Source organism: Schistocerca cancellata, chromosome 1, assembly GCF_023864275.1.
Source record: "Schistocerca cancellata isolate TAMUIC-IGC-003103 chromosome 1, iqSchCanc2.1, whole genome shotgun sequence".
Lineage (NCBI taxonomy): Eukaryota > Metazoa > Arthropoda > Insecta > Orthoptera > Acrididae > Schistocerca > Schistocerca cancellata.
In genome coordinates this window covers 95,859,994-95,881,584 of record NC_064626.1, presented here as the reverse complement: position 1 = coordinate 95,881,584, position 21,591 = coordinate 95,859,994, and the positions used below count along the sequence as shown (strand labels likewise).

The following is a 21,591-nucleotide window of genomic DNA, read 5'->3' as shown; positions in this document are numbered from 1 at the left end:
ATAATGGGCAGTTTTTACACAAAATAAGCGTTTATGTTTCATGACGTTTGCTTAATCTCGTACAGATATCGAAACAGTATCAAGTGAAGAAGTATAATTTATTAGAAAACATTGCTTTTAGGTAAAACTCTTATAGTGAATTACATGTTAATCAAGTGTCACCAAATCGTCGTGATTCATCAGTTTTTAGATCTGACGACCAAAATAATCCTAATTTTCCAAAAACATGTTCGCTACTATTTTCATATTCTTAAAATAATTTTACCTGTGGAATGAAATATTACTTGGATTCACGTATCTTTCAAAATTTTGTAACTGTGGGGATCCACAGCCTCTAGATGTTTAATGAACGTAAACATGGTCCGTAAAAGGCTGTAATGTTATCTTACTGTGAGGTGTTGTTTATACATGGCGATGTATGCAGACAATGCTGTGCTTTTCCATGTTGGTTTTACAGGTGCTTGACAGTGAGAAGTACTCGAAGTAAGCTATCGCACGATTACATAAAAATCACTTTACATCCTACTACGGACCATCTTTACGTTTTATTAAACATATCTGTCAGTGCAGCCAAAGTCTGCACAAGATTTCTGCACTATAATAAAGAAATCTTCACTGAAAGTATTACAGTTAATACAAACTGAACAGAAGTCGTCTGCAGATGGGTGCCACATTATTCAGGTGATCGAAATGTTGATTTCAAGATAATTACGTCATGCGCGCTGTATATCGTCTATAGTCTAATTCCTACACGGCGGTAATCATTTTAGCGGAAGAAGTAAGTCAGTAGCTTGTTGTATCTTCAAGTGGCTCTTTCATTGCAATTTTGGAATCTGTTGCTGTCTTTTCTTATTTGGTATCTGAATATGTTTCAAGTTCATTCTCATTTGAAGTTTTATAGAAAGAAAGAAATTTCCCCAGTCGTAAAATAAAGTATGTGTGTGTGTTTAAACAGTGCTGTGTAGCAGGTTTGGTATCTCTCTGTCTCTCTCTCTCTCTGTGTAAGTACGTGATCACCGTTCTAATGGTCAGAGTTTCAGTGCCGTTAGGATCCTATAATTTTTATTTTTTCATTTATGGCTTTTTTAACTACTGGGAACAATTTGCTAACGTAAAAAATGCCAGATTGACTTTAATATGGATAAGATAATGCCAGATTTTGTCAGTACCCCCTCTGGTCCTATTTGGTACGGGTCGCACACGCTTGAGAATAAAGATGAGAGGCACAAGTTTTTTTCTTTTCTTAAAGCATTCCCCTTTGAAGACGTCCTCTTTGATAATTCCGCTTTACAAAACTGGAATAGTTATCTTGAGTTGGGTCTTAAGCTTTTTTTCCGAAGATTGCACCGTCTAAACTCAAAATATCGGTCTTCATAGGAATCCCACGTTACTGGCACAGTAACGGAGTGGTTCTCAAATCTTATTTGCATCCTGAAATTGGGCATATCAAACATTTTATAGGGGTTCTCTAAATCATCGAAAAAAACCGACGCTTCAAATCAAATGCATCGCTGTCTGCTGGCTGGGGTGGCCCTCACAAGGGGTCTTCATAACTTTGGACTGTCATCTCGAACAAATAAAGTCATATAATTCTTGGTATATTGGTACAGGTCTGCCAGTTTCCTGGTACAACTCCTCAGATTGGTTCCGTTGTCAATAAAAATAGTTGTGTGCAATTCTAGTTGAAGAGGAAAAAGGGGAAAGTGCGCCCCTTGGCCCCTTTTTATCTCAAAAAATATTATGAGGTACTTGCTGATTAACCAATGCCGGCCGCTGCGGCCGAGCGGCACTAGGCGCTTCAGTCCGGAACCGCGCTGCTGCCACGGTCGCAGGTTCGAATACTGCCTCGGGCATGGACGAGTGTTATGTCCTTAAGTTAGTTAGGTTTAAGTAGTTCTATGTCTAGGGGACTGATAACATCAGATGTTACGTCCCACAGTGCTTGAAACCATTTTTTTAATTTGATTAACCAATGACTTTGTTATGTACGATTTCATTACAAAAATTTTTGTAATAACTTTTTAATTCAACGTATAAAACTACAATCTATAATGTTTGTGAGATAAATGTGGAGAGAAAATCACATTTTTTTTTAAACATTACTATTCTCCCGTGAAGTTTATTTTTATTTCCAGCAATTCCATAACGATACTCAGATACAAACTTATGCACATGTGGCTTCGATTTCTCATTCCTTGTACGTTATTGTAGCCGCCCATGAACTTGGCGCCGTTGTCACTCAAAACATTTACAACTTTCAGTTTAATAACTAGGTGCAGAGCGTTGACAGAAATTTCATTTGCACTCCACTGCGAAGGACCTGTCTTAACGAACTGGTCACCCAAATAAAATCTGTGAAAAAGGTGCCCTTGTTTTATTACCGACAAACTTCCCAATTTCATTATTGGTAATTTCTAAGATTTGATAAACTTCTTCCTCAATAATTCAATTAATCGTTCGTGTTATTTTTCCTTTTATAACCAATTTTTTTCTCTCTTGAGCATATAACTTGTATATTAGAAAATAAGACAAACAATTAAACGATTTCTTAAATTCGAAAAAAAATCACGGTGTAGTGGTATTGGACGATCGCCTATTAAAGGTGTAAAGTACGGTGAAACTAAAGCGAACAGAATATTTCACATATACAATTAATTATGACCACATTTCGCACAGACGGGTGCTGCACTTGTTGCATGCTCACCGACAGCAATTACAGACTTTACTACTAATCAATATTTAGACCCCCGTCAGTTATAACGCCTCTTCTTCTTGATGATTTGGTTTGATTTGTGCTTGGCCTCGGCTAAAACTCGGGGACAGTCGATAGAATGTTGAGATCGTTATCAAGTTACGAAGAAGACGTTACACAAAATAACAGTGCTGAACCGAAATGTCGACGTGCGTGAGATATTTACGACACCAAGAATCGTAATTAATCGTTCGTAATCGATGTTTAACTAATTAATGATGAAATATTAATAATAAAACCAATACAGTCACATTCACAACAAATTCCCTACAAGCTGGTCGTAATTTCAAGTATCTAAGAAATCGTAACAGTGGGCTTGTTATTTGAGTCAAAGATTCTACACAAGCGACGAGCGCTACAGTCAGATATTATCGCTGCGGGTAATTATTACTCGGGAGTTTCACGTCAATAATTTTATAGAATTTTAAATCACCAATGCACGACTTGGCACGAGAGGGTGTTTTATTGCACAATATCAGTCACTTCCTAACAGAGCCTTGAGAAGAAAACTTTCGCAGGTGTTGGGGGGATTTAAATTATATACTTCGGACCTATCACTGAAGTTCAATAAACCACTGGCTATTATGAATGAAAATTGTCTATCAGTATACGTTGCCTAAATCACTGTCTAAGTAATGTTTAGTTCAATTATCTAGTTAAAAGTTCACTTTATTCTAGCAGGTAGAAGTCCTCCGTTCGAATTCTAATGCCGCGATATTTGAAGTCAGAAGATCGCATTACTGCGTCATAATAGATCGCAATTATTCAATCTCAAAAAAAATCTATGCGCGCCTACATGTACGAGCATTCAAATATATGACCTGCTTCGGCTAACTCTCGTAACGTAGTGACAATGCATTGAATTATACTCGTACTTAGTCATTACTCGTACTTAGTCATTACACTTACTCATTACTCATTACAAAGAGTACTCACACAGAGTATTCTTTGGGATCGTTGGTTCTACTTTGCGAATGTTAATTTATGCTAATTTTGCGATTTATTATGATTCTGATTTTAATTTTACTGTAATTTAATCTTTCTTTCGTAGATTGCTAAATTGTCAAGTCTTAGATTCCTGGTTTAATTACTTGTTATTGTCCTAATAATAGTGATAAATGGAACTTCGTTCGCTTATTCACTTTTCTGGGAATTTGGGACTTGGGGGGAAATCTTTGAGGTATTGGGAGCTAATTTTTGATTTTTATTTCTCGTCCGAGGAAGTGGCATTACACAGTCCAGTCTAAAATGTTGAGCGGCATTGCACCTTAAGCTACACAAGTGGTTCAGAAGCAATCGTATTCGTAAATAAGCTGCAGTTTTCCACTTGTGGCACCGGTGTGGGTGAAGTGGGGTTTGGCAGGGGGCTGTAGAAACATGGACTTCTAATTAATGTTGGCTTCATTAAACAGTGTATTACACCAGACCACATACGAGTATAAAGCCTTTGCTCCCAATCTCAATTCTAGAAAAACAAATTTAGGAAAATAATGATAGAAGAGATCATAACTATATGGCGCCCCAACAGGAATACCGTTAGTTTATCTCACAATGAGCGACAATGATATTACAGAACTTATGCTAATACACATGCACACATTATACAAGATGTCCCAGTGTAGTGTAACAACGTAAGTTTTGTATAAATGATTTTCTTTTGACATATGACCATGTGCAGACTTCGTCACCTACGTCAGTTACAAAACACATCTAAATTATTTAAATTCTTTTTAAAGTTGTCTCTGAATGGTTCTTGAACGAAACAATAATTAAAACATCATCATTTGAGACGTATGCGCAGAATTACGTCACTCAGTCCAATTGGTTTGCGCAAACTTTTTTCAATTTAGATGTCGTTTGTTTCTTCTCAGAAATTATATTAATGCAAGTTATCTGCTTTAATAAATATTAAATCCACATTGAATAAATTTTTAAGACTCAAACTCGCGATGAACGTTGTCAAAAATTAGTAATCTTGTCAACTAAATCAGTAATACTTCTTCCTTAATATAATTCTTCATAAGTAAATTCTCGGAACACGTATTTAAACTTTTGTAGTATACACTAGTTTATTATCTCATTATATACTACATATAGAAATGAACATGAGCCTTGACAAGATAGGACTGAATATTTACAAAATGATTAAACTTTCTATGACGTCATTGTTGTAGAAACATTACAAATTCATACTTTTTCAGTTTTTAGAAGCACGACGCAAAAACTCGGTTTCAGGATCTTCTGTTGCTCTTTGGCTGTCGACCCGCGACGTATAGTGGCCAGCAATTTTCTCTCTGGTCCCGGCAGTGAAGATGCTGTCTCCGTTCGTTTCGCCGCCCTCTCCGTACATGAAACATAAAAATAAATACAAAACTTTAGATAATTCATAAACATTACAAATATTACAAAATACATAAACAAAACACTAAATTAAACTTATATTTACCTGCAAAACTGGGCTGACACTGGTGGATGGGTGACGCTTCAATTTCGCGTCCCAGTACACCAGGAGGAATGGTCAGTATTCATGGTTGTGACAGCAACGATTATTCGAAGCAAATAGGTCCAGTGAACACGGGCTGCAAACTGAGTACCTTAAGAAATGGTTCAAATGGCTCTGAGCACTATGGGACTTAACATCTGAGGACATCAGCCCCCTAGAACTTAGAAATACTTAAACCTAACTAACCTAAGGACATCACACACACCCATGCCTGATGCAGGATTCGAACCTGCGACCGTAGCGGTCGCGCGGTCCCAGACTGTAGCACCTAGAACCGCACGGCCAGCAGTGCCTTAAGAGCTATGAGCACCTGTTCGCTAGAAGACATATGTTTCGCAGTAGAGTAGATGAACCATTTCTCATAGCTCTTAAGGTACCTGTTTTAGAGCCCATGTTTACTGGGACACTCCGTATAAATATAATAATCTTACTTCGGGGAATGATTATAGAAGAGGGCACAAAAATAAAATGACAATTTTAAAAGTGCGCACCAAACAAAAGACCAAACTAGCTCCTACCCGTAAATAACTTTACAAGGGCGCACTAAAGTAAACCATAAGAAGCAGTTGACTCACTATAATTATCAACAATCTACCACTGCCCACCTATTGGCCCTACAAACACAACCATGTAACTGTAACTACTGTATCGAACACAGCAAAATGCAGATAAGCAAACACACAATAACAGGAAAATCAGTAAACAAAACGCGCAATGCATTATTACTGGTACACTGTCATGTGGCCGCATGTTTTTACAATTTCACAGTCGAAACGTTAATACTTTATGCCATCACGACCACGAATACATGACAAAAGCTTTGAGACAATCAGATTCATCACAGCCTCACCGTACTTTCAGGCAACAACGAACTCAGTCGACGTACTTCATCCACCCCAGCACAAACTTCTCCACTGTTATCTAGAAGTCCAGACAGTTACCACTGCTTGCCATTAGCAAAAATGGCCAACAAAAGCAGACTTCAATTCGTGCTCTGCACTCACTTGTCGTAAGCACCTTCGCCACCGTTCGTCCTCACTGAGTATGACATACCATAAATAAGACAGTGACCCCTCCTCCTACTCACTGTCGTCTGCGTTGCAGCTGGCCATGCTGCACGCCGTCCGCAAACTCCCGGTCCACTTTGCCACTCTACCAACAACTGTGGCCAATCTCTGGCTGGCGTGCAAAGAAGGGTGGTGCCGCTCTGTGACTGGTGCAAGCACGAGGTGTTGTGGCCGCTCACACTCCTCACTGCTGACAGCCGTTTGTCACTGGTGGGTGACTGCTCCCTCTGGCGACTCGTTGCTCCAAACTTTATTTCTTTTCGTTCTTTTTCTTGAGCCTTTTTTCCCGTGGATAGGCAGGATCGGGATGGGTAATCGGATGTGGGTGGCTGGATGCCCTTCCTGCCGCCACCCCGTACTCCCCGGGACAGAATTAGTGTACCCCAACTGCCTGCGACTAGTGTAATCCATGGAACACTGCGAAAGAGTTCAGATGTCTGAGAGCCGTGTACCTGAGGCGGGATGTGGGGACCAGCCCGGTATTCACCTAGCGGGATGTGGAAAACCGCCGAAAAACCACATCCAGGCTGGCCGGCACACCGGCCGTCGCCGTTAATCTGCCGGGCGGATTCGATCCGGGGCCGGCGCGCCGACACGAATACAGGAAGCGCTCTCGGCTAACCTGGCGACTCCTTTGCTCCAAACTCACTGACAAGAAATGAGTGTGACCAGTGCGCCATTGAGGTTCTCGGCATCGCCCCCACAACTTGTCAGCAGCTGTCCACAGCAGTCTCAGGCGCTTTCTCAAGTCGATATCCCTGCTTGCTCTCGGTACTGCAGACTGCCAATCGCTGTTACAGTGCAATCAGACAAAGCCTCAGGATGACGCTGCATCCGTGAATTCGCCACCATATGTGCCCTCTGATGAGACTTGCGCGCCTGACCAGCACTTGATATCGATGCGTGAAAAACTATCATTACCAGCTCTCGATATATTGAAGGAATATATCGACCAATCGGTATATAGACGGGAAAGATATCGATGTACCGGCCAATAAAAACATACGTTGCACTCTGTAAATACACTGCTATTTTTACAGCTGCATATTTATATACTGATTTACGAGGGTCGTTCAATAAGTAATGCCCCACATTTTTTTAAAAAAAAACGCCTTTAATATACATAGACAAACGTCCTTCTTGGTGCTTCACATTTGATGTATGTTCTGTGCGCTAGTGAAGATTCGAACCGTTCTGGCAGATGGCAGAGCCGGAGTACAGCGTCAAAATGGCGTCTATATACGTCTCACGTTACAAGCAGCGTCCTGTTATAAAATCCTTTTGTGCAGAAAAATCAAATGGCTCTGAGCACTATGGGACTTGACAGCTGAGGTCATCAGTCCCCTAGAACTTAGAACTAATTAAACCTAAATAACCTAAGGACATCACACACATCCATGCCCGAGGCAGGATTCGAACCTGCGACCTTAGCGGTCGCGCGGTTCCAGACTGAAGCGCCTAGAGCCACTCGGCCACTCTGGCCGGCTTTTGTGCAGAAAAAGAAACCGTGGTGAAGATCCATAATCGTTTGTGTGCAGCGTATTGCGATCCTGCAATTGATGGGAGTACAGTTGGGCGATGGGAAATACAGAAACAGAGCTCTATGATCAGCCATGTTCGGGATGTCCTGTCACAGTCACTGCTCCAGACATACTGAATCGGGCGGATGCCACCTCCCCCCCCCCCTCCCCATTAGCCGCCGTGTCGCCTGTATAGTACTGTATTAAGTGAGTCTTCAGTGTTCTGCGTCCCCTGTCAGCGTTGCGAACAGCCACCATACTGAATCACTCTGCAGCGGAGTGTGCGCTGATATGAAACTTCCTGGTAGATTAAAACTGTGTGCCCGACCGAGACTCGAACTCGGGACCTTTGCCTTTCTCGGGCAAGGTTCGCAGGAGAGCTTCTGTAAAGTTTGGAAGGTAGGAGACGAGGTACTGGCAGAAGTAAAGCTGTGAGTACCGGTCGTGAGTCGTGCTTCGGTAGCTCAGTTGGTAGAGCACTTCCCCGCGAAAGGCAAAGGTCCCGAGTTCGAGTCTCGGTCGGGCACACAGTTTTAATCTGCCAGGAAGTTTCAGCCACCATACTGTGGCTAGTTGCGTTTTTTTATCTAGTGCGAACAGAAACCAGACTGTCGCGTGTTTTTCTAAATTGTGCCTGTCTATTTACTATGTGCTTTAATCAGTATCGCCGACCATTTTGTTTTCAATATTTTCTTCGTATCTTTTTCTCCATGTTTCAGTTTTTAACAAACACCGTTTTACCGCCTGCTTTTATTTGTTTTTCATATTTCCTGATTCTGTTTTTAACTTATCTGTAGGCTGCATAGCGGCGTATTGTGCTGCTGCCAGCCCCGCCCCCCCCCTCCCCCTCCCCCACCCCTGTGGCAGGGAATCGAAATCCAATAAAGAAAAACAAAGTGGATGCCATTATTCGTGCCGACCAACGCATCACAACTCGTCAATTCGCCCTACAGTTGTCGGTCAGCATTGGAAGTGAGCGTGCAATGATCGAGACTCTCGGATATTCAAAGAGGTGCTCACGATGGGTTCCACGAATGCCCACAGCGGATCACAAGATTCTAAGAAACGCCATTTCATTTGAATTGTTGGGAAGTTTTGAGACCGACGGAGAGGCGTTTCTGTCACGGGTCGCTACGAGGGCCGAAAGCTGGGTGCACCACTCTGCGCCGGAAGCTCAAAGGCAGTCCATGTAGTGACATCATCTCCATTGACCACAAAAGAAGAAATTCAAGACAACCTCCTCTACTGGTAAAGTCATGGCCACAGTCGTCTGGGATTGTGATGGCGTCATTCTCGTGGATGTGATGCCAAGAGGGTCAACCACCAATTCATAGACATACGTAATGACTCTGGATCAACTCAACAACCGTTTCCGACGTTTTCGATCGTACAATAATCCAGCAGAAATCTTGCTCCTTCACGATAATGCACGCCCACACAAGTCAGAGAAACCGAAAACTCATCTTCAAATTGGGTTGGTTCAAATAGCTCTGAGCACTATGGGACTTAACATCTGTGGTCATCAGTCCCCTAGAACTTAGAACTAGTTAAACCTAACTAACCTAAGGACATCACACACACATCCATGCCCGAGGTAGGATTCGAACCTGCGACCGTAGCAGTTACGCGGTTCCAGACTGAAGCGCCTAGAACCGCACGGCCACACCGGCCAGCAAATTGGGTTGGACATCATTGCCTCATCCACCTCACAGTCCAGAACTGCCAGCCTCGGGCTTCTTCCATCTCTTTGGGCCGCTTAAAGATTCTCTACAGGGAACACACTTTCAAGATGACGAGGGCGTCAGTCATGCAGTGAAAACATGGCTACGCCTGCAGGGCAAGAGCTTTTACCAGCAGGGAACATATGCTCTTCCACAACGTTGGCGTACGGCCATAGAACGTGATGGAGACTACGTAGAAAAATAGGACACGGGCAAGACATGTTGTATATTGTCACCAAATTCTGGCTCTTAACAATAAATACAGGGCTATTACAAATGATTGAAGCAATTTCATAAATTCACTGTAGCTCCATTCATTGACACATGGTCACGACACACTACAGATACGTAGAAAAACTCATAAAGTTTTGTTCGGCTGAAGCCGCACTTCAGGTTTCTGCCGCCAGAGCGCTCGAGAGCGCAGTGAGACAAAATGGCGACAGGAGCCGAGAAAGCGTGTGTCGTGCTTGAAATGCACTCACATCAGTCCAGGACGAAGTTCAACAAAGATCCACCAACTGCTAACTCCATTCGGCGATGGTATGCGCAGTTTAAAGCTTCTGGATGCCTCTGTAAGGGGAAATCAACGGGTCGGCCTGCAGTGAGCGAAGAAACGGTTGAACGCGTGCGGGCAAGTTTCACACGTAGCCCGCGGAAGTCGACGAATAAAGCAAGCAGGGAGCTAAACGTACCACAGCCGACGGTTTGGAAAGTCTTACGGAAAAGGCATTTCTTAAACAGGAGATTGAAAAACCGATGGATCGGTCGTGGTGGATATCATGATCAGCAATTCATGTCATGGCCTCCACGCTCTCCCGACTTAACCCCATGCGATTTCTTTCAGTGGGGTTATGTGAAAGATTCAGTTTTTAGACCTCCTCTACCAAGAAACGTGCCAGAACTGCGAGCTCGCATCAACGATGCTTTGGAACTCGTTGATGGGGACATGCTGCGCCGAGTGTGGGAGGAACTTGATTATCGGCTTGATGTCTGCCGAATCACTAAAGGGGCACATATCGAACATTTGTGAATGCCTAAAACAACTTTTTGAGTTTTTATATGTGTGTGCAAAGCATTGTGAAAATATCTCAAATAATAAAGTTATTGTAGAGCTGTGAAATCGCTTCAATCATTTGTAATAACCCTGTATCTTCTGCGGAAAAAGAATGCTGGGCATTACTTATTGAACGACCCTCGTTAGATATTCTGTACATCAAGAAGCTAGAAGCCTGCCTATTCCCCTTCAAGCAAGAATTGAATGGAAAAGGGTGCACGTTCATGCATGGCGGTCATCACGTTGCTGACAGTGGCAACTGCATGTAAGCGGTACAATAAAAGGTGTCTGGTGGGTCCGTCGTTCGGTTTGGTCACATATCGGCTTTGTCCCGAACACTTCATGTCGACGTCCTAGGTTTATTATTTCTGTAAATGCCAGCGAACTGGCAGCTGTAGTGTCAAAATGGCGGGATGAAGTTGGTCCCAGTTTCTGTGCAACTATTTCTGAAGAATGCCCTCGTCGATAAATGGCTCTGAGTACTATGGTACTTGACATCTGGGGTCATCAGTCCCCTATAACTTAGAACTACTTAAACGTAACTAACATAAGGCCATCACACACGTCCATGCTCGAGGCAGGATTCGAACCTGCGGCCGTAGTGATCGCGCGGTACCGGACTACAGCGCCTAGAACCGCTCGGTCACACAGGCCGGCGTCGATAACCCGCCGGGCGGTTTCGATCCGGGGCCTGCGCGCCTGCTCGAGTCCAGGAAGCTGCGCGTTACCGCTCTCGGCTAACCTGGCAGCTTGGTACAAATTAGGAATCTGGCTGCCCTATGTCCCTGAGCGTTAAGACCAGTAGCCGACTAAGGAAATGTTCCATATCTTAGTTCTTATATGACTATTTACAGGCATCACAGTATAATTCTTCACTCTGTTCCCAACCACTACACACTTTGCATAACTCCACATTTTGCGTTTCACGCATCTGATCATTTCTCCCATTCGATCTTCCTCAGATCTGATGATATTTGTTGGATGGGCACCATTGGCCAACTTTCCGCCTGCCATGGCTCCTTCTGCATTGAAATAGTGGGACAATCCGTTTCCTGCTGCATTATAGAAGTTTTCTTACGTCCGAAATGCTTATACTGAACATCTTTCCTTGAAATATAAGAATATGCTTTTCTAATTCGTTTTCAGCTGCATTGAAAAACACTTTACTGCAGTGAAAAATTTTTGTACCCACGTTTCTATTTTTATATTCAGCGTCCTCTTAATTGTCGGATTAGACACTTTCATAACACCTATACGTTGCTATCCTGAAATACAAATTACAGTAATTATTTAATTAATAACTTAGAATAAGGAACGTACTAGAAAATTCACAGAGCACATCGTTTCTAAACATTATGTTACGTTAATAATGTTAATGCATGTTTTAAAGGTTATTATACAAATAGGTTTTGTTAAATAGCAACGGTACAATACCGGAAACGTACATTAGATTCAGTTTTCGTTCCATAGATCCAGAAATGATATGGTTCTCGTGGGTGTAGAACAAATCAGGAAGTAAAAATAAAAACATAAAACATGAATATAGTAACCCTACCTTGATCACTTGTCAGAAGATCGTCTAAATAGGTAATTACAGTAAACTGGAACTACTAATATTTACAGAATTAATACAATGTCAGAATGAAACGTAATTATGGACTTTTAATAAATTTATCATACACGAAATACCTAATCTTGACTGTTGTGACCAAGTGCTGTGAAAACTGAATTCTAACAGACATTTTTATTTAAGCTGGTCTAACAATCCCTGTTAAGATATTCATCTATAGTTTCCTATCAAAAAGTCTTTCAGACTCTGTTTAAACTGTACTTTATCTGATAGTTTTTAACAGTTGCTAGAAATTTATTAAAAATGTATGTTCCTGAAGACTGGATCACTTTTTGTTCCAAGGAAAGTGCTTTTAGGTCTTTGTGTAGATTGTACTTATTACTAGTAATGATACTATGTATTGAGCTATTGGTTGGAAATAGAGATATATTACTTGCAACAAATTTCATTAAGGAATAAATAATATTCAAAAGCAGTGGTTAGAATACCATGGTCCTAGAACAGGTTTCTATGTGATGTTCTTAAATTCACACCACAAATGAGTCTTATTACACGCTTTTGCACGCCAAAAACTTTTCCCCGGTTTGGCGACTTACCCCAGAATATGATCCCGTATGACTTAATACAATGAAAGTAAGCAAAGTATGCAGGTTTTTTTTAAAAATATTATACCTCCTACATCTGACATCATTCTCACAGCAAATACGGGCTTGTTTAGGCGCTTCAGCAATTTGATGGTATGCTCTTCCCAACGGAATTTATTTTCGAGTTGTAATCCCAGAAATTTAACACTGTCAACCTCTTCGATCTACGTGTCTTCATATCTTATACGCATGCTGGAAAGAAATCTTGTACATGTTCTGAACTGCATGTAGTGGGTCTTTTCAGAGTTTAATAACAGTGAATTGGCTTTGCACCATTTATTAATATCAGTGAAAATTTGATTAGCAGTCATTTCTAAATCTGTACTTGACTTGCTACTTATTGTTTGTATTATCTGCTAACAAAATAAATTTTGCAGATGGCAATGTACTCTTCGTCACGAACCACAACAAAAACAGATTCGTAACTGTCTGAAAACTAAAGTTATTTGATGTATACTCACCCATAAATAAAACGTTATGTTGCCACTTACCTTATAACAGTAATTCTCTCCGACAAGCCAGATGAAAACTACACCAAAATGAACGTGTTCTTCAGACGATCTGCTCCTTAACACACACAACTCATAGCTGATAACGTGGCCCCAAGAAGCACCTAATTAATGGTGATCTCAGTAAATGTCGGATAAGGCAAGAGGTATGAATTTTACCAATTTGGAGCCTGTACATTATAGGCAACCCCACCCTATTGCTTCTTTAACCCTTCGACTGAGATTTATCGTTTACTTTGTTTTGCCACAGATTACACCACTTGTACAGTATCTTCCTTCCTCTTCCACGCTTTTGCATAGTAATACTTTTGTTTTAAATAAGAGGAAGAACGCCAGTTCGTTGACAGCTCCACGTAAATTAAAATGGTTGTCATTCAGTTACATTTTGCTTTCTTGTAGTACACGCTATTATGAAATACGTATGAACAATCTTACACTGATTTCTATCACATGAAATCCAGTCCATACACAGAGACAGATTGTCAAACCGAAACCATATAATGATTAAATGAGAGCAACAACATAACAAATCATAACAATGTGCATCGCATCAGGAGTCAGAGTCTTCAGTAGATGATTGTCTGATATCTACATGCAGTTATTTCATGTGGAAATAAGGAAGAAATATTAAGTACCTCTCAAGAATTAAAAAACACTCATGCCACGGAATAATCTGAAAGCCGCACTACGGAAGTTAGTCAGAAACGTTAACGTGGATGACAACCCTTGCACTAAGTAAGGGAAAATTATTGCAGGGGTAAATTTGTTTACCAACAAAGCTACATCTGTACCTGTCATCCTCCAACAGAGAGAAACAAACAAAGAGTCGTGTGGCTTTGTTGGCTGGCTGACCGCAAGGACTTGTGGGTCATGTTCGCGTTGCAAGATGGTGATAGGGTAAGACACAGCCCCCTCCTAGGGGGGGGGGGGGATTGGGGTAAGTCCGTTTGGTGATCAGGAGCTGGAAGACAAACTCTTCCATCACCAGGATCTCTGGTCAAGCGCCACCACATGAGCGTGCGTTACCGACATCGGCTCTCCCTTTTTTTACTACTGTGTCTTCTCTTGTACTGAAATGCAATAAATTATAACACTTTACAAATGTTGGTGTACTCGTTAACCATTATCAACACATCATTTCATATTATGTACATTACGCAATGATTCAAAGAATTAATAAAAATAAGAATAAAAAAGTCACAATAACAGCGTACATTTTATATTTGCAGTACACAATTTTTTAAAGTGTATTTGTGTTGATGAAAAGTATGATCTGTTCAAATCTGTTGTAGATGAAAATGATTTGTCTGCACTTTTGTAACTAAGCTGTATAGTTGATGAAATTACACGTGGCTTACAACGCAAATAATTTTCTTCGTTTTCATTTTAAAAAAAGTTCAACATTACGCCAAACAATTATTGCAGCCTTGGCTTATTTCAATATAAGTACTATACTACATTGCGTTGAAGTGCCTATATGTCGAATTCTGGTAAAACCTTTCAATTTTTTTGTTTGAAACATTAGTGAAAATTGTTTTTAAAAATTGACAAACACTGAAAGATGATCCAGAATGAGAGTTTCGCTCTGCAGCGGAGTGTGCGCTGATATGAAATTTCCTGGTAGATTAAAACTGTTTGGGGGACCGAGACTCGAACTCGGGACCTTTGCCTAGACTCGAACTCGGGACCTTTGCCTTTCGCGGGCACTTGCCCGCGAAGGCGAAGGTCCCGAGTTCGAGTCTCGGTCCGTCACACAGTTTAAATCTGCCAGCTAGTTTCACAGAAAGATGATACTAGTTTTGTCCGTTATTTGAAACTGTCACTAGATCCTAGTTCGAATGCATTAGTCGTTGCCAACTGAAACATTTGTATGCATGTTGTTGTATTTTAAGGTGCTGTGAAGTTTTTTGTTTCATGAAAACTACAACAGCAGTTTCTTTTATAAGTTTCGGAATAAGAATTGCTGGTTTGCTCCTCAGTGCCTCAAACAGGTATTTTTTTTCTAGTATAGGACATTTCGACCGCTTCTTCCAAGAAGGGGAGAATTACCTGGAGGAAAGTTTGTGTTGAAATTCGGAAAGAGAAAAACTGTTTATGTTTTTTATGTCATCAGTCATGTGACTGGTTTGATGCGGCCCGCCACGAATTCCTGTCCTGTGCCAAGCAATTCATTACACAGTAGCTCCTCCAACCTACGTCCTCAGTTATTTGCTGGATGTATTCCAATCTCAAATGTTATTTTATTCCAGTCTTTCACCACAATATTACTTCCTGGTGACGATGACCGGTTTGAGTCAGTAATGACCATCTTCAGATCTGTTCTACACCATGTCCTAACGTGAAAAGGCCTCAATGACATCGGCAAAACATATAAATATACTCAGCACAGCATCGTCACATAGATCTAAAATAAGGTGAAGAATAGGCCACATCGTCCACACAGTCATTTTTCCAACTCATTCCAATCTCTATCTTCCTCTACAGTTTTTACTCACTACAGTTCCCTCTAGTACCATGGTAGTTATTCCCTGATCTCTTAACAGATGTGCTACCATCCTGTGCCGTCTACGTATCAGTGTTTACCATGTATTCCTTTCCGATTCTGCGAAGAACCTCCTCATCCCCTACCTCATCAGTCCACCTAATGTGGAGCATTCTTCTGTAGCAACACATTACAGATGCTTCGATTCTCTTCCTTTCTGGTTTTCCCACAGTCCGTGTTTCACTACCATGCAATGCCGTGCTCCAAACGTACATTCTCAGAAATTTCTTCCTCAGATTAACGCCAATGTGTGATAGTAGCAGACTTCTCTTGGTGAGGAATGCCATTATACCAGTGCTAGTCTGTTTTTTATGTCCTCCTCGCTCCGTCCGTCATGGGTTATTTTGCTGTCTAGCTTGCAGATTCCTTAAGTTCATCTACTTCGTGATCGGCAGCCCTGATAAGTTCCTTGCTGCTCTCATTTCTGCTACTTCTCATTACTTTCGTCTTTCTTCTTCCGTTTACTCTCAGTCCATATTCTGTACTCATGAGACTTTTCGTTCCATTCAACAGATCATGTTATTGAAACAAGAAAGGCGGCCGTTGTGGCCGAGTGGTTTTAGGCGCTTCGGTCCGGAACCGCGCTGCTGCTACTGTCGCAGGTTCGAATCCTGCCTCGGGCATGGATGCGTGTGATGTTGTTGTTGTTGTTGTTGTTGTTGTCTTCAGTCCCGAGACTGGTTTGATGCAGCTCTCCATGCTACTCTACGCTGTGCAAGCTTCTTCATCTCCCAGTACCTACTGCAGCCTACATCCTTCTGAATCTGCTTAGAGTATTCATTTCTTGGTCTCCCTATACGATTTTTACCCTCCACGTTGCCCTCCACTACTAAATTGGTGACTCCTTGATGCCTCAGAACATGTGCTACCAACCCATCCCTTCTTCTAGTCAAGGTGTGCCACAAATTTCTCTTCTCCCGAATTCTATTCAATACCTCCTCATTAGTTATGTGATCTGCCCATCCCATCTTCAGCATTCTTCTGTAGCACCACATTTCGAAATCTTCTATTCTCTTCTTGTCCAAACTATTTATCGTCCACGCTTCACTTCCATACAAAGCCACACTCCATACAAATACTTTCAGAAACGACTTCCTGACACTTAAATCTATACTCGATGTTAACAAATTTCTCTTCTTCAGAAACGCTTTCCTTGCCATTGCCATTCTACATTTATTTCCTCTCTACTTCGACCATCATCAGTTATTTTGCTCCCCAAATAGCAAAACTCCTTTACTACTTTAACTGTCTCATTTCCTAATCTAATTCCCTCAGCATCACCCGACTTAATTCGACTACATTCCATTATCATCGTTTTGCTTTTATTGATCATCTTATATCCTCCTTTCAAGACACTGTCCATTCCGTTCAACTGCTCTTCCAAGTCCTTTCCTGTCTCTGACAGAATTACAATGTCATCGGCGAACCTCAAAGTTTTTATTTCTTCTCCATGGCTTTTAATACCTACTCCGAACATTTCTTTTGCTTCCTTTATTGCATGCTCAATATACAGTACTTTTACTTAGGTATGCACCTAGGTTAATTAGGTTTAAGATGTTCTAAGTCTAGGGGACTGATTGCCTCAGATGTTAAGTCCCATAGTGCTTAGAGCCATTTGAACCATTTTTTTTAAAAAAACAACAGTATTCCTGAATCGGTAAAAGCCAGTCAGGATCACAGTGGCAGGCAGTGATCTGAGTCACAGGAAAAAAAGAGAGGGAGTTTCTTCTGCACTCGTATGGAAATTACGACGTCGACGTTGTGTGTATGCAGGTGCTAGAGACGAGACTACTGGAGACGTGCTCCGCGCGAGAAGGCCACAACGGTAGCTGGCAGGGAGACAGTGGTGGCGGCGGCGGCGGCGGCGGCGGCGGCAGCAGTGGCAGGAACAGCAATTCCAGCTCCAGCTCTGGCTCCAGGAGAGACGGCGTCTGGGTAGTGGGAGGTGCGGGCCGCGGCAGAGCGCCGCCCGACGACTCGGACGACCTGGAGGCGCCTGGCTCCGACCACCCCGACGAGGTAAACGGCAGCGCCTGCTCGTCACCCGCCTACTGCTGAAATACACATCTTCTGCGCCTCTTCTTCCGACGATGCCGATAGACGGGCAGAACGTCCTAGCGAGAGGGGGTCTTTCATATGCATCTAGTTTTCAGGAAATACGTCTTGAACTATGCTAGGTGGCGTGATGAGCTCTACCAATGTTTATTTTTAGGCATATTAATCGAGCCCCCTTTCGGTAGCCTCTGAGACTCTCAACCTCCGTTTTCGTAAATACACTAATGGCCATTAAAATTGCTACACCAAGAAGAAATACAGATGTTAACGGGTATTCTTTGGACAAATATATTATACTAGAACTGGCATCTGATTACATTTTCACGCAATTTGAGTGCATAGACCCTGAGAAATCAGTACCCAGAACAACCACCTCCCGCCGTAATAACGGCCTTGATACGCCTGGGCATTGAGTCTAACAGAGCTTGCATGGCGTGTACAGGTACAGCTGCCCATGCAGCTTCAACACGATACCACAGTTCATCAAGAGTAGTGACTGGCGTATTGTGACGAGCCAGTTGCTCGGCCACCATTGACCGTACGTTTTCAGTTGGTGAGAGATCTGGAGAATGTGCTGGCCAGGGCAGCAGTCGAACATTTTCTGTATCCAGAAAGGCCCGTATAGGACGTGCAACATGCGGTCGTGCATTATCCTACTGAAATGTAGGGTTTCGCCGGGATCGAACTAAGGGTAGAGCCACGGGTCGTAACACATCTGAAATGTAACGTCCACTGTTCAAAGTGCCGTCAGTGCGAGCAAGAGGTGACAGAGACTAGTAACCGGTGGCACCCCATACCATCACGCCGGGTGATACGCGACTATGGTGATGACGAATACATGATTCCAATGTGCGTTCACCGCGATGTCCCCAAACACGGATGCGACCATCATGATGCTGTAAACAGAACCCGGATTCATCCGAAAAAATGTCGTTTTTCCATTCGTGCACCCAGGTTCTTCGTTGAGTACACCATCGCAGGCGCTCCTGTCTGTCATGCAGCGTCAGGGGTACCGCAGCAACGGTCTCCGAGCTGATAATCCATGCTGCTGCAAACGTTGTCGAACTGTTGGTGCAGATAGTTGTTGTCTTGCAAACGTCCCCATCTGTTGACTCAGGGATCGAGACGTGACTGCACGATCCGTTACAGCCATGCGGATAAGATGCCTGGCATCTGACTGCTAGTCAATTGCTGTTTGTGTATGAAAAATCGGTTGGAAACTTTTCTCATGTCAGCACGTTGTAGGTGTCGCAATTGGCACCAACCGTGTATGAATGCTCTGAAAAGCTGATCATTTGCATATCACAGCATCTTCTTCGTGTCGGTTAAATTTCGCGTCTGTAGAACATCACCTTCGTGGTGTAACAATTTTAATGGCCAGTAGTGTACTATCCACTGCAAAGAAGTGCTGCATACACATTGCGCACTACACACATCTGAATATTGCAATATTATTGCACAATTTACAGCATGTATCACAATTTTTAAAGCAATAATTAGCAGGAGGTTCATTTTTATCAGGTCCTGTACTGGCCTTTCTGGATACAGAAAATGTTCGACTGCTGCCCTGGCCAGCACATTCTCCAGATCTCTCACCAATTGAAAACGTCTGGTCAATGGTGGCCGAGCAACTGGCTCGTCACAATACGCCAGTCACTACTCTTGATGAACTGTGGTATCGTGTTGAAGCTGCATGGGCTGCTGTATCTGTACACGCCATCCAAGCACTGTTTGACTCAATGCCCAGGCGTATCAAGGCCGTTATTACGGCCAGTGGTGGTTGTTCTGGGTACTGATTTCTTGGGATCTATGCACCCAAATTGCGTGAAAATGTAAACACATGTCAGTTCTAGTAAAATATATTTGTCCAATGAATACCCGTTTATCATCTGCATTCCTTCTTGGTGTAGCAGTTTTGTTGTTAAATATACTATTAGTTTTACTACACATAAACTTTTATCGTTTCAAAAATTGTGAGGCTGGGGGAAGATTTCGAAATATATCAACATGTTTAAAGATCTGACTGAACGGTTGTAAAGTACAATAGCAACTGCGGAAATTATGTTTCAATATTTATGATATATCCCCTACTGTTTCCACTATATGTGCTCAGAAAGATAACAACCGCGTTTTCTTCGGGAAGGTTTTCAGCGCATCGACCGTATTGGCCAAAAAAAAAAAAAAACGCGTCTCGTATCTCGACGCCGCGCTGGGTAGCCGTGCGGTCTTGGGGCGTCCTGTCACGGTTCGCGCGGCTCCCCCGTCGGAAGTTCGAGTCCTTCCTCGGGCATGGGTGTGTGTGTTGTCCTTAGGTTAAGTTAGTTTAGGTTAAGTAGTGCGTAAGCCCAGGGACCGATGACCTAAGCAGTTTGGTCGCATAGTCCTTAAATCAAATTTCCAATTTCATATTTTAACCTAGACTACAACAGATTCGAAGTGTATCGGAATCGGCGATTGGCACTTGGGTAATGTTACGGAGTGAAGACTTTTCGAGACGTATGGTAAAGTTCTCAGGGAGAGGTTGATATTTTAGTGTCAGAGTCGAGAGAAACTGTGACAGCTGTTCCACTGTAGGCCAAATCGTAAATCTTGTGCATTATGTTGAGTGAATGAGGTCTTAACAGTGAATGCCAGCCGCGGTCGCAGAGGAAGTGGCACACACAGCGGCTAACAGGATAATGTAGCGCCGCACCGAGCCCTGACCTTGTCCCATTTTCCGTACTCCGAAACCACTGCTGGCCATCCCAAACATCCCTTCGGTTCTCACCGTGCTAAATCGACGCGCTAACTAGCTGGAAATGTGGGTCTCTCTTTCTGAAGCGCCGCGAACAAATACAGTAGTAGACGAAAGGCCAAAAAACGATGAAGTTACAGTTCGCGAGTTTACAGGTATATAGGTCTTTGAAGACATAAAGAATGATCCCACGCCAGATATTTACGGAGATAGACTAGCAGACTGGAAAGAAATTAAAATAAAAAAGCAGCTTTCATGCATTACGATTTCACCAAATGAGATAACTTTGACATCTGGTGGTCTAAAGTGTTTGTGTTTAACGCAACAACCTTTATCCTGTTTCTACGCTTAACAGATAATCAATAATCATCTAGAAATAAGTTTATATGCAGCTTTTAACAATGAAGAATTAGTGTGTGGGGTAACTTCCATGGTACATCACGTACGCGGCTTTAACTGGAAATGTTAGGTCTAACAAAGGAACAATTTGTGACTGTGTAACAACTCCGTCAATATTTATTTCTAATTTGTGTTAACCGCACACGTGTTCACGGTCATTCCGTTGTCGGTTCACAACAATCTGAGAAAAAAGCCACATAATAACGCGGCATGACATTTCTCAGAAACAGTTCACACATTTGCGAATATCCATAGGAAATATTGCACTATAGAGAACTGAGAGGTCGATAAGAAGAGGTGAATACGTTTCGGAACCTAAGAATGAGTGCAGCTTGGTGTCCGTCGAGCGCAAAAGAAAGCTGTCACTGTTTCTTAGATGACTCCGTACAGGTAATCTCACCCTTTTGCGGGGATCATCGATGCGGCATTCCCGTGCTCTGTGTCCGAAACTGAATCTGTGGCATGGCTTGCGTAAAAGTAGGACATCAAGGGATCACCAGTTTACTATTGGAGGGAAGTGT

At 42.4% G+C, this 21,591-nt stretch overlaps 1 protein-coding gene across 1 annotated transcript in view; it reads left to right on the top strand.

Moving 5' to 3' along the window:
• The window catches only part of LOC126188423 (uncharacterized), a 1,114,167-nt gene that overhangs the window by 916,726 nt on the left and 175,850 nt on the right, over nt 1-21,591 (top strand). The window contains exon 8 of the mRNA XM_049930379.1: nt 17,656-17,901. Coding sequence (XP_049786336.1) covers nt 17,656-17,901 — 246 coding nt within the window. The remainder of the gene's footprint in view (nt 1-17,655; nt 17,902-21,591) is intronic.